This window comes from Exophiala spinifera (assembly GCF_000836115.1).
Source record: "Exophiala spinifera strain CBS 89968 unplaced genomic scaffold supercont1.8, whole genome shotgun sequence".
Lineage (NCBI taxonomy): Eukaryota > Fungi > Ascomycota > Eurotiomycetes > Chaetothyriales > Herpotrichiellaceae > Exophiala > Exophiala spinifera.
In genome coordinates, this window is record NW_015622520.1 from 289,321 (window position 1) to 301,603 (window position 12,283).

The 12,283-nt window shown below is 50.6% G+C and overlaps 3 protein-coding genes across 3 annotated transcripts; 2 read left to right on the forward strand and 1 right to left on the reverse strand.

Moving 5' to 3' along the window:
• Positions 1-354: 354 nt before the first annotated feature.
• On the forward strand, positions 355-8,127 carry PV08_10124 (uncharacterized protein; the record flags this gene model as incomplete). The annotated part of the gene is made up of 1 exon (XM_016384439.1): positions 355-8,127. The coding sequence occupies one exon, from the start codon at positions 355-357 to the stop codon at positions 8,125-8,127; it is 7,773 nt and encodes a 2,590-aa protein (XP_016231041.1).
• A 421-nt stretch (positions 8,128-8,548) lies between these two features.
• PV08_10125 (uncharacterized protein) lies at positions 8,549-9,484 on the reverse strand (the record flags this gene model as incomplete). Its single annotated transcript, XM_016384440.1, has 1 exon — positions 8,549-9,484. One exon carries the CDS (start codon positions 9,482-9,484, stop codon positions 8,549-8,551), a length of 936 nt encoding a protein of 311 aa, XP_016231042.1.
• Positions 9,485-10,326: 842 nt separating this feature from the next.
• On the forward strand, positions 10,327-12,234 carry PV08_10126 (mitochondrial Rho GTPase 1; the record flags this gene model as incomplete). The annotated part of the gene is made up of 1 exon (XM_016384441.1): positions 10,327-12,234. One exon carries the CDS (start codon positions 10,327-10,329, stop codon positions 12,232-12,234), a length of 1,908 nt encoding a protein of 635 aa, XP_016231043.1.
• Positions 12,235-12,283: the final 49 nt, after the last annotated feature.

The following is a 12,283-nucleotide window of genomic DNA, read 5'->3' on the forward strand; positions in this document are numbered from 1 at the left end:
AAAGTAAGCGTGATAAAAGAGTGCCTGATTTGAGAGTGAGGCAGCAAAACAAGGAGCCCAGAGAACTTGATCCTGTTCAGAGTTGGTACTGATTCTACCGGTCCATACAAAATCTCCCCGTACTGCAAAATTTCATCTCGTCCAAACCACTCCGCAGTAAGCCATGTACGGCGAACCAGTGAATGTCTATCCGCAAATCATGTGCGGGGAAATTTCCATTCTCGAAGTTGCCTCCAACATAATTTTCTCGACTTTTGGTCTGCCGACGTTTTGCATATTGCACGACGGCCCAACTCAACTCTGGCTGTCCGCATACATGATGACAACGTTATGTCGTCGGTGACACATACCGGTATGGCACCCATATCGCCTGGGTCGAGTGCTCGTAAGCCTCGGAAAACGAAGAAACCCACCGACTTGACAAACCTACACCGATACGAACCCTTCACGAGGCGCATCTCGAGACTGAAGATTGACCCAGTCCATAAGGTGGAAAGAAGAAGGCCTACAAACGATGAAACGGACCTGACTCAGAGCTACTTCCGATCCGCTCTAGAAGAATGGGCAGAATTAAATCTGTCGCACACATTCACGAGTTTCCTCAACAAGGCGAGCCCTCTCAGCGAAAATCTTCCTCAGTTGTTGCACCACGCAGACAAAATCTTCGAATTACTCCTGCAACACATTGAGAAGAAGGATGCTTTAGCACTGGAGCCCCTGTTGAGTCTCGCTGCACATCTTGCACATGATCTCGGGCAAAGATTTGAACACTATTTCTCAAGAATGGTTATCTTGGTCGCCCAAGTTGCTGCTTCCCACGACAGTGCCGACGTGATCGAATGGTGCTTTACGTGCCTGGCCTGGATGTTCAAATATCTTTCAAGGCTACTGGTTCAGGACCTCCGACCTCTGCTCGACATCATGATTCCGTATCTGTCATCAAAGAAGGACTACATTGTTCGCTTCAGTGCTGAATCTCTTGCGTTTCTCTTGAGGAAGGCCGCGGTCATGTACCCAAAGAAAAAGTCGCCTCTAACCTTGGCTCTACGACATCTCTTGGATCGAAACAACACCGGCCCTGTAACTCCCGTTTCGTACCAGATTGGTGTCATGAGCCTTTGTGCCGAAAGCGCAAAAGGGATTGATGGGACTTTGCACTCCAGCGCCGAATCACTTCTACAGTGTTTGATAGCAGTGTCCAGGCCCTTGTGTCAGGAACAAGAGACCCGGTCGATCGTCGAAGGCGTTCTTGTTGCTCTCATACACGACACCGACAGTGCTGGGTTTTCTCCAGTCGTGGACGTCATCCTAGACACGGTACGACAATGCGCGGCGTCCTCAGAGCCTGCTCAGATTTTATTTGGGTTGAGACTGCTCACAGTCATTCTGGGCACTAGAAAAGGCACTAGGATCTCTTCCTGGAAGGACGTGGTTCAAGTGTACTTCCGCATCTTTGAGGCCGCGATGCAGCTGCTTGACGATTCCAGTTACGCCGAGGGAGACTCAAACCTTCGACTTCATACCGCTCAGACAGTGCTCTCGGTCTCCGCTGAAGTCCTCACGTTCGCTCCCATGGATCAATTACTCCCTCACTCCCTGACAATCTTGGCGCTTCTGGAAAATCGTCTCGTTCCTGCTCAGTTCTTCGCGTTTTGTACAGTTTGCGCAGAACTTGGGACCGATCGATTCCAGGATCTAGTGCTCCCGCGTCTTCAGCAATACCTTATCACTCGCTGGTCTGATGATCGAATGGGAACATACTACCTACTACAGAACCTAAGCCATGGTGAAGTCATTTTCCATCGTACAGCTGGCTCTGCAGCTGTCGACTATCCTTCTGGTTTGGTGGATGCGCTCATTCATTCATTCTGCGCGGGCAGCAGTCTAGGCAATGATACGGAGGTGGAGCATTTCGTGGGACAGATCTACTCTTTGCGCAACGCCCGATCTCTCCGAGAGCACCATCAAGTTCAAGCATTATCCAATGGCTATCAGAAAGCTATTGCCCAAGCGCTACAGGATCATAGTAGTGCCCTTGATCTTCGCCGCAGAGTCATTCTTGGTTCCGGATTGAAGACCTATATCGACCTTGTATCGAACGACGACAGCCGGAAAAACGACCTATTCTCGCTTCTACAGACAACTTCACCGGAGTATTTTCGCCTGCCTGCTTTTGTGGCTGCTACGAGCCAACTGTTCGAAGACGTGAATATGAAGGACCATCATCGCGAGGTAAACTTCGACAGCATACGTTATGTGCTACTCGAGAACCTGCTAAGTTCTTCAAAAAATCTCAAGATCGGAACACTATCTTTGCTCTCGCACATCAAGGATACAGGAACCGATGACTGGCTCTCAGAAACGGTGGATTTAATGCAGGATATCCTTCAAACTCCCTACGTGCCCTCCGAAGCTCGCAAGATAGCAATGTTCCTCCGTCGACTTCCTCAACGTCAGAAGAAGCTTACACCCGGTTCTCCCCTAGAAAACATGATACCGTATTTCTGCCTTGGACTTGTGTCGACTTATCATGACCAGACGAGACAGGAAGTCTGTTCCGTTTTGGCGCAAATTGTTGAGGTCAGCCCTGTGGAAGAAGCCGTGGTCAATGTTGCCATTCAATGGCTTCAGTCGCCTGCCCATCTTTCGCTTGTCCAGCGCAATGTTTACTCGCAGTCGAAACCAAATTATTCCATGTTTGAGTCTGCAGATCTGTCGAGCTTGGAGGCGCGATGCCAGAAAGCCCTCGAAGATTTTTCCTATTCAAAAGACCGATTCATCAAGCTGGTTGAAGCAGAGCACAGCATCGACCATACGAGAAGTCCCGAAAATGGACGAGCTTTGGCGCTCCAGATCCTGTCATCGATATCTGCATCTGCGGAACGCCGATCACGTTTACTGGTACCAGTGTTCCTATCTGCTCCAATGACTCGTGAGCAGGCTCAACAGAAGTCAGGCTCGGATACGTCGACCTCATCGAACACGCTTGGTCCAGATGTGGACGATAGCGAGTGGTCTCTTTCTGATCGCAAAGCTCTGTTGGCGCTGTTCAGCAAGTTTGTGAATCCCAAGGTATTGTTCAGGTCGTCAGAAGTCCACGAAAAATTGCTCGAACTTCTCGGCAATGGCAACCTCGACGTAAGGAAGCTGGCACTTCAAGCAATTTTAACGTGGAGGCAACCTTCCTTGACTCGGTATGAGACAATTTTATATCAAGTTGCTGAAGACAAATCAACTACTACTGAGTTGGGTACCTTGTTAGATGCCTCAGAAGAAGAAAGCGCTGTTAAGTCTGAGGATCGTGCTGTCATCCTTCCAGTGCTTCTGCGGCTGATATTCGGCGTCATTGTTGGGAGGGCTGGCACCGTAGGCTCACAAGAAGCGAGAAGAAAATCTATCATCCGCGTACTATTTCGTATGCAAGAGTCTGAAGTCGCAATGTTTCTGGATATTGCCCTGGGCAGATTGAGAGATGTGAAGATACTCCCTGATCGGCCTGACAGTCTTTACGAAGAAATTCTGCTTCCGGAAGACCAACAATACGGTTTTCTGCGACTACTTCTGTCCATGTTGGAAACTCTGCAAAGCCGATTTGCCCCTTACGGTCGACAGGTGGTGGACGCAGTTGTGTTCTGTGTTATTAGGGCCTCGACCCTAGCCAAAGCTACAGCTGCATCCTCAGCCCTTTCGAGAAATATCAGGCGGGTAGGGTTTCAATCCTTGGTACTTCTTTCTCGAGATTGTCCCGACATTCCGTGGTCCCAATATCTCCCAAGTCTCTTCGCCCATGCTGTCACTCCTCGTCTTGGAATTTTTGCGTCAGAAACGAGCCAGGGAATCTCAGGTTTACTACGATTGTTTGCTGCATGGTCCCAGTCTCCGGAAATGGTCAGCTTCCTTCGACAATATGATAGGAATGTTCCAAGCGTTCTATGGAAGACACTTTCCTCCCCAGCCACACAAAACGAGGTTAAAGTTTTCATCCTAGAAAACATAGTTCTGCCATGGGCGGCTATCACTGAGGATGAAGCAGCATTGCCGAATCAAGCTTCCGAAATCCTCGAAGTGGAAGCGGATGGACTTTTGACAGCATTGGTGTGTCTCTTGGAGAATACGCCGCCGAAGGAGATCCTTCTCGCCATCACTTCGGTCCTTCCTAAGATCGCTCCATTTGCCCACTCCCCGGAGTCGAAGCAAGCCACGCTTCGCCTGCTAACGGCTTTGTTGAAGGATTCTGCACGTCGTCTACCCCCAAACGTCAAAAGTCAGCTCCTAAAGTCGATCAAATCTTTCCTCGAGACGATAGATGCCTTCCAAGACGAGGAATTTGCTTCCAATGTTCTTGACCTGGTATCCTCTCTTTTCAATTACTTCAAGGATGAGGCAAATCGCCAGATTCTATGTCAAGTCATGGACAGGTTGTCCAAACTTGATCCAGACCTTGTGCTCTCAGCACAGCTGTCTCGGGATTTGAATGCAGTGTCAACCAACCGTCTTGAAGAGATTGACTTCGATAAGCGACTCGAGGCTTTCCAAACGATCAATGAGCTCGAGGCGGAGGAGAATCGCCCAAAGTGCTGGCTTCCGATCATTCACAACCTTCTCTTCTTCATCAGGACCATCGATGAGTTTTCAATCCGGTCTAATGCCTTGAGTTGCCTAAAGCAGCTGATAATCAAAGCTTGTGGAAGCCAGAGAACAGAAATGACAAAGCTAGTCACAAATGTCGTCCTCCCATCGGTGAAAAAGGGAGTTCGATCTGAATCAGAACTGGTTCGAGCCGACTTTGTTTCCCTATATGGCGTACTGGTTCAACATGCACAAGGAGAACCAGATCTTGAGAATTTGAAGCCCTTGCTGGTTGGAAATGATGAAGAAGCGTCATTTTTCTCCAACATCCTTCACATTCAACAGCATCGCCGACTACGAGCTATTAGACGACTTCTTTCTGAGGTTGAGAAAGGAGCTATCAGTGCGCGCAATATCGCTGATGTCTTCATTCCGTTACTTGAGATGTTCGTCTACGATTCCGGAAGTGACGAATCCGCCCAAAGCATCAAAGGTCAGAGTATAGCTGCAATGGGTACTTTGCTCCAGTGGGTTGATTGGAAGCATTTCAAGGCCTTGTTGCACAAATACAAAAGCGACATCACTGCAACCGACAGTAACGAAAAATTTGCAAGCCGACTTCTCAGCCATGCGGCAGATGCGTTGTCCGCAGCAAGGAACCACAGGTCGGATGACAAAACGCTTGCTACTCCTTACTTGGCTCCATCACTTCCTCCTAGCCAGACGATTGAGAATGAATTACGGAAACACTTCATTCCTAAATTCGCCGAACTTGTGCATTACAAAGATGAAGCCGAAATCAGTTTCCGTATTCCAGTCGCGGTCACTACCATCAAGTTGATTACGATGCTGCCGGAAGAGGAAGTCCAGATCCTGGCTGCACCCATCATCCTGGATATCGCACACATATTGAGAAGTCGTACACAAGAATCGAGAGACATCGCACGCAATACGTTGTGCCAGATTGTTATGCTTCTGGGACCGTCAAGTCTACAATTTGTCTTGAAGGAGCTTCGTACGGCATTGACTCGAGGTTACCAGCTTCATGTTTTGTCATTTACTCTCCATGCCATTCTCGTGACTCTTACACCAAACGTGCAGCTCGGAGACCTAGACTACTGTGTCCAAGATCTGGTCGCAGTGATAATGGATGATACCTTTGGCACAGTGGGTCAAGAGAAAGACAATCAAGACTATGTGAGCAGCATGAAGGAGGTGAAAAGCAACAAAAGCTATGATTCGATGGAATTGTTGGCCAAGTCAATCAGTGTACATTCGCTGTCAAGTCTGGTATCACCAATTCAGACTCTGTTGGTAGGATCTCTGACGACAAAGCAAGTGAGGCAAGTTGATGAACTTCTACGGAGAGTCGGAGCAGGTGTTTCACAAAACCCCGGGGCCAGCAAGCGGGATCTGTTGGTGTTTGCATATCAACTTATTCAAGCCATCTACAAAGAGAAGGAGAGCGTCAAGGTTCGACAGCCAACCGTGGAAGAAAAAAGCCGACAGAGGTATCTCATCAAGATGACTTCGGCGCATAAGACGGTCACCAGCCAGACTTCATCATTACTGTACAAGATGGCGCGATTTGCTCTAGATCTTGTTCGATCTGTTCTCCAGAAGCATGACGAAGTGCTGACCGTTGAAAACGTCCACGGCTTCCTTCCTGTCATTGGTGATGCTCTGATCGAAGCACAGGAAGATGTCAAGATCTCTGCCATGCGATTGCTGTCTACCATCATTAAGTTGCCGATGCAGGAACTTGACCAGAATGGCCCCTTGTACGTGATGGAGGCCGTCAGAGTCGTCAAGAATTCCACAAACACCAACGAGGAAGCCGCTCAAGCTGCCCTAAAGCTTGTTGCTACCGTGCTTCGTGAACGAAAGCAGGTCAAAGTTCGAGATCTTGACATTGCCGAACTCCTTCAGAGAATCACCCCCGATATTGAAGAACCAGATCGACAAGGCGTAACATTCAACTTTATTAGAGCGGTGATGGCTCGGAAGATTCAAATCCCCGAGATCTACGATGTGGTCGATAAGATTGGCATCATGATGGTCACCAATCAAGGTAAAGGGGCCCGCGACGTAGCGAGGGGTGTCTACGTTCACTTTTTGATTGAGTATCCTCAGAGCTCCTCGCGATGGTCGAAGCAGCAGAAGTTTTTGATGAAGAATTTGGAGTACGAATACCCTGAGGGTAGGCAGTCTGTCCTGGAGGCCATTAACACTCTCATCGCAAAGACAAAGGGAGAAGCTGCGCAGGATCTGAACTCCACATTCTTCATTCCTGTGTTGCTCCGGATGGCCAATGACGAGAATAAAGGTTGTCGGGATCTTGCAGGTGCTTTGCTCGGACAGATGTTCCGTTCAGCTGACAGCGCTCATTTGCGAGAACTTCTCGGACCTTTACGTGCTTGGATCGAGCAGGATGACAATATTGCTCTGCAGAAAGTTAGCATGCAAGCCTATAATATTCTTCTAAGTTCCGATGTCGGGCTGGATGAAGCCGATGTCACAGGTCTGCGCGACAACCTAGCTACATCACTACAACACTCTACAGCAGAGAACGACGGCGAAGACTGGGAGTCATTATTCCAGGCTCTTCTGCTGTTGTCGAAGCTGGTTGAATCCCGCCCAGAGGTGGTCCTCAACCAGAGGCAAACAAAACTTTGGGTGCCTGTATGGAAGTCGCTAAGTCACCCACATGCTTGGGTCCAAAGCACTTCGGCTGGGTTGATTTGTGAATTTTTCCGACATTGTCTTGAAGCTGATCATTCGAAACTTCCGCTGACATGTGATCACGGTCTACGCCTCGATCGAGACAGGTTCCTCGAAATTCTGAAGGCCAGTGTCAGAATCCTCCGACGTACCGAGGGAAACGAAGATGTCAGCACTCAAGTGGTACAGATTCTCCTGTTTCTCGGGCAATGCATGAATGTCAATGACTTGACCATGGAGGTTGCCGACAAGTCTGTGGGTGACGACGATGACGACATGGAAAACGGTGCCGAATCTGAGGACGAACGACCGACCCGGACGAAAAAGATTCCAGGGCTTCAATACCTTTTGGATCAAGTGACGCGTATCTTGAGGATCGAGTCGACTTCTTTCACTTCGGCAGCGTTCCTTCCCAAGAAATCAAGTCTGCTTCTTCTCTCTTCGTTGATACCAGCCTTGTCGACCGCCAAGCTGAGTTTGCAAGCACACAGCATTCTAGTCCCTCTTCAGCACTTGACCGATCCCAGCACGATTCAGCCCCGGTCTGCCGACCCGTCATTTTCATCCACCTATCAAAACCTTATCGAGTTGGCTCACGAAGTGATGGAGAAGGTCCAGAACAAACTCGGGGACAGTGAATATGTAAAGACACTGACCGAGGTCAGCCGGACCATGCGCAAGAGGAGAGAGGAACGAAGGACAAAGAGAAGGATTGAGCGGGTAGCTGAACCCGAGAAGGCTGCACGAGACAAGAAGAGAAAGAGCGATAGGAAGAAGGAGCGTAAGAAGGAAATTGGTAGGTCTCATCAGTCTAGACGACGAGAGGCCGGAATGTGATGTGATATGAAGTAGTTTGTGAATAAGTCATGTGATGCATGTGATTTGATGTAGGGGGCCCATCATTGACATGGAAAAGATAAATGTATACAGTATAACGTCGGTTCAAATTCCGGTTCTATTTGAGGAGGAGACGACGTAACACGGGCAGAGCGAGGGGATATAGACAAGTAGGCATTTGAGGAACTGGACGCGGATGTGTTGTTGATAATGATGACTGTCGCGTTTGGCCATATGGAGGGTGCTACGGCTCTCTGCAATCTTTGGTTATTTTATTGTGCCAGACTGTTATGTTTTGGCTCCGCCTTGCCTAGCATATCCGCGTCCACTTGGTGCACTTGTTTGTATTTGTGCACGGATCATGGACGAATCATCGATCCGGAGTAGTGAGAGCAGTGAGGACGGTGAGAAAAGCAAAAATTTACCCATTAACACTGGCAGTCGAAGGAAGATCGGTCCCGACGGCACAAGTGGCGCCAGCGTCGACGGGCAAAATCACTCCGGTCATCCATCTCGAGTCGGGACCTGCAAGGAACCTCACTGCACAACCGACGTCCCAGCCGTTGCCCTCGGTCTTGAGCAGACTCCTGTTCTTCCTGGCCTCCCTGGCCTCGTCGGTCATGCCGCGCTCGTACATCATGGGCGTGTAGACCATGCCGGGACAGACGCAGTTGACGCGGATGCCCTGGGCGGCGTGGTGGGCGGCCATGGCGCGCGTCATGTTGACCACGGCGCCCTTGCTCGTCGGGTACAGCAGGTGCGGAGTGCCGCCTCTGATGCCGGCGACGCTGGCCATGTTGACGATGCTGCCCTTGTACCCGTACCCGGGCCTGGAACCCGTCATCCCCGAAGGAGAAGATTCCGAAGGGTGGTGGTCGTCGTCATTGCGCGCCATGGCAGGGATGGCGTACTTGGCCATCATCACCATGCTGGACACGTTGATCTCCATGCTCTTGGTCCACGAGGCCATGTCGACCGTCTCGGCTGTGCCTGGTGTTCCGCCTATGCCGACGCTGTTGACGAGGATGTCGACGCGCCCGTAGGTCGAGAGCGTGGTGTCGACAATGCGTTTGCAGTCGGATTCGATGGATACGTCGGCGGCGAGGGCCGTGGCGCGTGGCGGTCGTCCTGTTTCTTCTCCTCGTCCCCGTCCCACGGCCTCGGCCTCGATCATCTCCACGGTGCGCTGGGCAAGGGCAATGTCTAGGTCGACGCAGACCACGGCGCATCCGTCGTCAGCCATCAAGATGGCCGCGGCACGGCCGTTGCCGATCCCGTCTCCTGCTGCGCCGGCGCCGGTGACGATGGCGACTTTGCCTTTGAGTCCACGTGGTGGTTTGGGGAAGTGGTATTCCATGGTGATGTTGATATTGATGTTGATGAAGGTGAATGTGATTGAAACTCCTTGGAGGGAAGCGGAGCGTTCCAGACTTGAAAGACAAAACTCCTTGACCGGGTCTAACCCTACTTATGGCAGATAGCAGTCGTACTCCTTTCCGTATACCTAGTTTGACGGGGGAGGTGGTAGGCTCAGTCAGGCACGGGTGAGTAGAGTTAGTGGGTGAGTGAGCGGGTGCGCGATATCCCCCCTGTGCGAATTATAGACACACCAGGAGGAGAGATGTAGGAATGGGGATCGTTTGTTCACTCCGTACAAGTACAAACCTGGATGGAGTTCAATCCCACCTGGTGGAGTGAAGAGGAAAAGGTGCTCGTGATATGCGAAGTGTTGCCGAACTGTCGGATAACAGCTGCCCTGCGAGACCTACCTGAGGCATACATGTAGTGGCCCAGCGTACCTGTAGGTGTTGTTCTCCTCACACGGATGATGTTCATACAGAATGTTCGGAGAGCGATACCCCGTGAGTACTCGATATAGAATAAGCCTCGGCTACCGCAGCAAGATGTGAATGTGGGAATTTGGAGACATTTGGGTGTTGATGGTTGATTCTCGGCAAAGAGAGTGTCACGTCGTGTGTTTGTTTGCAATGGCGTCGGAGGCACTTCAAGTCAAGTTCACACCACCAACACACAGCACACAGCACACAGCACACAGCAACATGATCTCTTGAGGCTCCGTCTTCTCTTATGTCTGCCGGATGACGATCATGACTGCAGTTGCACAATACCCTCCCTGCTGAACAGTCTCCAAAAGCATGAGTTTCCATTGCCAACAACTCCATCCTCACCAACCCTCCAATGGCCACCGTCAGAATATGCGTCTGCGGTGACGAGGGTTGTGGTAAGTCGAGCCTTATCACTTCTCTGGTAAAAGACACCTTCATCAGCAACAGAATCCAAGCGGTTCTGCCTCCAATCACCATTCCTCCAACCCTAGGCACTCCCGAAAATGTCACCACTACCATCATCGATACCTCTGCCCTGCCTCAAGACCGTGCGAACCTTGCTAGAGAACTGAGAAAATCCAACGTCATCCTCCTGGTCTATTCGGACCATTACAGCTATGAGAGGGTGGCCCTGTTCTGGCTGCCATATTTCCGCTCTCTGGGTGTCAATCTGCCCGTCATCCTATGCGCGAACAAGTCGGACCTAGTCACGAGCAGTACACCTGCTCAGATCATGGAAGAGGAGATGCTCCCGGTCATGTCAGAGTTCAAAGAGATCGACTCTTGTATACGCACGAGTGCCCGCGAACACTTCAATGTCAATGAAGCATTCTTCCTCTGCCAGAAAGCCGTCACACATCCCATCGCTCCGTTGTTTGATGCGAAAGAGTCGGTGCTCAAACCAGCTGCGGTAGCTGCTCTGCTTAGGATATTCTACCTTAGTGATAAGGATAAAGACGGACTGCTGAATGACAAGGAAATGCAGGATTTTCAGTTGAAATGCTTCGATAAGAATCTGAGCGCAGAAGACCTACAGCACATCAAAGACACCATCGAGCATCATCTACCGGGAGCTGCTCTGGGTCGGGGTATATCCTCACAAGGCTTCTTGCTGCTGAACAAGCTCTACGCTGAGAAGGGTCGACACGAAACGATATGGGTCATCCTTCGCACATTCCAGTACACCGACAGTCTGTCCCTGCAGGAGTCCTTCGTCCACCCCAAGTTTGAGGTGCCCGAATACGCTTCAGCCGAACTGTCTCCTGCCGGATACCGCTTTCTGGTCGACTTGTTCCTCACCTCTGACCGCGATAACGACGGCGGTCTCAAGGACGAGGAGCTTGGATCCCTCTTTGCACCAACTCCGGGAATTCCTCAGCTTTGGGTGGACAATAACTTTCCTTATTGTACGGTGCGCAACGACGAAGGCCATGTCACACTCCAAGGCTGGCTAGCTCAATGGTCGATGACCACGTTCATGTCTCCCAAGACGACTCTCGAGTATCTCGCGTATCTGGGTTTCGAGTCTCCGGATCGATCGAATTCCAGCACTACAGCCGCTTTGAAATTGACAAAGCCTCGAAAGAGAAGAAGGCGACCAGGACGAGTAGGTCGGAATGTGCTTCTTGCACATGTACTGGGAGCTCCGCAGTCTGGGAAGTCAGCTTTGCTGGACGCGTTCCTCGCTCGACCATTCAACGAGCTGTACCACCCTACTATCCAGCCTCGGGTTGCAGTGAACACAGTCGAACTCCCGGGAGGCCGACAATGCTATCTCATCCTCAAGGAATTTGGTGAATCAGAAGCGGCTGCTCTCGACAATAAGAATAAACTACTTGATCAATGCGATGTCATTGTCTACACCTACGACTCTTCCGATCCAGACTCGTTTGCGTACATTCCAAACATTCGAAAGAACTATCCTTACCTCGAGGACCTGCCGTCTGTATACGTGGCATTGAAGGCAGATCTTGATCGGACAATGCAAAGAGTCGACCATCAACCAGAGGAGTATACTGCCCAGATCCAACGGATGCCTCAAGGACCACCGATATCTACGAGTGTGACGTGGCCTTCGATCCAGGACTTGTTCGTGGTCGTATCAGAAGCAGGTCTTGATCCGGTCACTGCTTACCCACGACCACTAGAGGAGGATGATAGTGGTCAATTGATGAGATATGGGCTGGTTTTGGGGGCGGTAGTTTGTGCCGGTGCTGCAGCAGTGGTGATTTGGCGAAGGTCGACAACACCGTCAGGTTAGAACTGTGATGGCGGCAAGGAAGGAGACAATCAGAGTATCGGCGGAACGA